General features: G+C 38.5%; 1 protein-coding gene across 1 annotated transcript; it reads left to right on the top strand.

The window, feature by feature from the left end:
- The first annotated feature begins 427 nt into the window (after window positions 1-427).
- On the top strand, window positions 428-2,347 carry LOC145052295 (cytochrome P450 Tp4149-like). The gene is made up of 2 exons (XM_079000098.1): window positions 428-1,361; window positions 1,623-2,347. The coding sequence occupies exons 1-2, from the start codon at window positions 489-491 to the stop codon at window positions 2,220-2,222; spliced, it is 1,473 nt and encodes a 490-aa protein (XP_078856224.1). The 5' UTR covers window positions 428-488; the 3' UTR covers window positions 2,223-2,347.
- Window positions 2,348-3,960: the final 1,613 nt, after the last annotated feature.

Below are 3,960 nucleotides of genomic sequence, written 5' to 3'. Positions count from 1 at the left end.
TAATGAGGTTTTTGTTTAGAAAAATTGAAATTAGAAGAAAAGTCAATTAATTAAATTGATATGCATTTATCATTACATTTATTATAATTATTACATCTAATATTATGTGTAATTTTTTAAAATGAAAAAAACCATAAAATGGAATGTGGAAAATTTAATCCAAAATAACGACGAAATGATATTTAGCGAAATCAATAAGAGTGTGATATGTGACAAAAAGATTATCATTTATTAGAGTAGAAGAAGATTGCAATTTTTTAATTTTTATTTTAAAAATTGTGAAAACTAATTAAATAATCTTTTTTATTTTATTATTTTGACCCCTAAAATATATGGCCAAAACTAGATCCCAATATGTCAATATATGGCCAAAAATGATATGCTGTCACATTTTAACTTCTGACTATATGACTATTGCCTATACGACTATACATCTAACCAAAATCCCAACTTGTTTGAAAATTTATTTTGAAGATAGCGCTAACGAAATGTCTCTCATCTTCTTCGTTCTCATCTCTAGTCTTCCCTTAGTTATCTTCCTAATTCTTTTCAGAACACTTTTTTCTACTTCAAAACCACACAAAAACCTACCACCATCACCACGAAGGTTACCATTGATAGGAAACCTTCACCAACTTGGTTCCAACCCACACCGCACCCTCCAAGCCATGGCTCAAACCTACGGTCCATTGACGTTGATTCGCCTTGGCACCGTGCCAGTGCTTGTAGCATCCTCTGTTGATGCAGCTCGAGAGATTATGAAAACCCATGATTTGATCTTTTCAAACAGGCCGAAATTAAACATTCCCGGTAGACTTTGTTATGGTTCAAAGGACATAGCTTTTTCACAGTACGGAGAGTATTGGAGGCAGGTGAAGAGTATTGCAGTGCTCCATCTTCTATCAAACAAAAGGGTTCAGTCGTATAGGCAAGTCAGAGAAGACGAGGTGTCTCTTATGATTGAAAGTATTCGTGAAGCCCATGAATCGGTGGTCAATTTGAGCGAGTTGCTTATTTCACTTACAAATAATGTTGTTTGTAGGGTGGCTTTGGGGAGGACATACGATGGGAAGAAATTTAAGGGTTTGTTAGACAGGTTTTTGGAGTTGTTGGGAAGCTTTACTGTTGGGAGTTATATTCCATGGCTAACGTGGGTAGATCGATTGAGTGGACTAGAGCGAAGAGCTGATGAGGTTGCTAAAGAATTTGATGAGTTTCTTGAGGGTGTTATTGAAGAACGTTTAAATAAAAAAGGAGTTGGTGTTGTCACCCAATATCTCGTTGATATCTTATTAGAAATTCAAAAAGATAACACGACGGGGTTTCATCTTGAACGAGATGCGATTAAAGCTATCATCATGGTAAGCTTTTCTTTATCTTTTGGATTCCTACTCCTTCCTATACGTTTCATTTTGTGTTTTATAGGTACATTGCTATGATTTTTGACGCCATAAAAATCGTCATATGCAACGAACTTGAGCCTTGCAAAAAACTTCATTTTCTTTTTCTCTTTTTCTTGTACTATTGCAATTGAAGAACGCATTTAACCGTGAATCATGGTTAAAATATTGAAACTTGTGCTGAATCTTTGTAGTGATTTATTGATGATCTTGATCGTGTAGGATGTATTTTCTGCTGGAACTGATACTACGTTTACAAACTTAGAGTGGGCAATCTGCGAGCTATTAAGACACCCACAAACAATGAAAAGACTGCAACAGGAGGCACGCGAAGTGGGCCAAGGAAGATCAATGATCACTGAAGACAGCTTAGACAACATGCCGTACCTAAAAGCCGTTCTCAAAGAAACCCTGCGGCTACACGCTCCAGTCCCGCTACTCATTCTTCGTGAATCAACACAAGATGTCAAACTACTTGGCTACGACATCACAGCAGGAACACAAGTGATCATAAATGCATGGGCGATATCAAGAGATGGTTCCACCTGGGAAGAACCCGATAAGTTTATGCCAGAGAGGTTTTTGGACAGTCCTATCGATTACAAGGGACTTCATTTCGAGTTGATACCATTTGGCGCTGGGCGACGAGGGTGTCCTGGCATTCAGTTTGCCATGGTTGTTAACGAACTTGTTTTAGCTAATTTGGTGTATAAGTTTGATTTTGCATTAACTGATGGAGAGGATTTGGACATGAGTGAGAGCATTGGTCTTACTGTTCATAAGAAGTGTCCTATTCTTGTTGTAGCAACTCCTCGGTGTTAGTAGTTGATGGCTGTATTGATTTGCTTAAGTGTACTTTCAGAGGGTATGAAACTATATACGAATTAAAGGTCTTTAGTATGCGAAACCTATATATGATAATATGAAAAAATGCTCAATTTTGTATTTATTATATACAAGTGAAACAATATATACATTACATCTTGTTTCTATGATTTTGCACAATTCTTGCACCACTCAATTCGACTGCAATTGATCAGGAATGGACAGTCTATCGTAACTTTTAAGCAACAGAAAAATGCTCACTTTGTGCTTAGGATACAAGTGAAGCAGTAGCTCTCTTATATCTTGCTTCAATGATTTTCTTATGTCTTGCTTCTATGATTTTGCACAATTCTTGTACAATGCTCAATTCGATCGTGATAGAATTCGATCACGATAGATGAGCGACGGACAGTTTTTCGTAACTTTTTCGACCAACGCACTCTTAAATGACGCTTAGCGAGCAATTGTTCTATCATAATTAGCGATATCAATTGATGGTTTTGCCAAGTCTACGAAAATTAGGAAGGAGACATACAACGTTAAATTATTAACATCCGTTTCTACCCTATTTTTCATTTATCGAGAACTCTAAGGTCATCCATTATAAATCTTACGGGCCATGAACCACTTCCACGTCCACCTAGCCATCACGAACCGTGAACAAACTCTGATATACCTATCACGACTACGGAGGGAGGGAGGGAGAGAGAGAGAGAGAGAGAGAGAGAGAGAGAGAGAGAGAGCCCTCTCTCTCATTGGTCATTGTCTTGCATCTTCCCCACCACGAAAACGCCCAACCACAATAGGTTGGGGTGGTGTGCACAGACAACGCTCGTGGAGATGTCGACCACGAGCCTCTTCGTCATTGTTATTCTGGTAGGTCTAATGGGTACAACTTGTCCTAAATGGTATAGAGTTAGATGGTATAGAGTCAACATCTAGCACTCTGATACATGCAATGGAATGGTCTGTCACTAATATATGATTTCAAGTAGTGACACCCTGAAATTAAATATAAAATATGTTCAGAATTCCTTTTCTATTGTATCTCATATTAGTGTGACACGGTTTTAATTATAGGTGTCTATATATGTTGAGTCTCTATTTTCTCCATAAGGTTTTTTTTAGAGACAATGTTGGAATTCATGCATATCCTACATGGAATCAAAGTTGGCGTCTAGCACTCCCGTGGCTTGACACATTCTTTTTTTGTCCTCATCAAAGCTTCCATCTATAAAGGGAAGTGTTAATGTATTTTACATTGATGTGATGCGGTTTTATAAGTGCTTATATATGTTTTCATCTCTGATGCCCCTGAGGAACAAGTAGGTGCCCCTGGTGCTGGTCCAGTGCCTACATCAGAGAGGATCCGAGCTGACTTGGGAGCCGGAGTTGGAGATGCGTGAGCAGCTTCCAGAGTTGTTTGCGGAGTAAGACTTCGAGGGCGAAGTTTGATTCTAGTGGGGGAGAAAACATCCAGATTCCCAGGTATCTTATTTTAATTATTTATTTTTATTTTATGGAGGGACTCGACGAGTTGACACTCAGACTCGCAGAGTAGGATTGCTAATTTTTGACTGGATTAATGATTGGACTCAACGAGTCGATGCGTGGACTCGGCAAGTCCGCGTTGTTAAAAGAAACCCTAAATCTCAGGGCCTGAGCCCTATTTAAAGGCCCTTATCGCCTTCATTTGCGACCAATACTCCCCTGTGAAAACCCTAGAGAGCAAAGA

This window comes from Lactuca serriola, chromosome 5 (genome assembly GCF_051521515.1).
Source record: "Lactuca serriola cultivar US96UC23 chromosome 5, Lser_US96UC23_V15, whole genome shotgun sequence".
Classification (NCBI taxonomy): Eukaryota; Viridiplantae; Streptophyta; class Magnoliopsida; order Asterales; family Asteraceae; genus Lactuca; species Lactuca serriola.
Note: the sequence above shows the minus strand (reverse complement) of the source record. Positions and strands in the feature narration are given on the sequence as shown.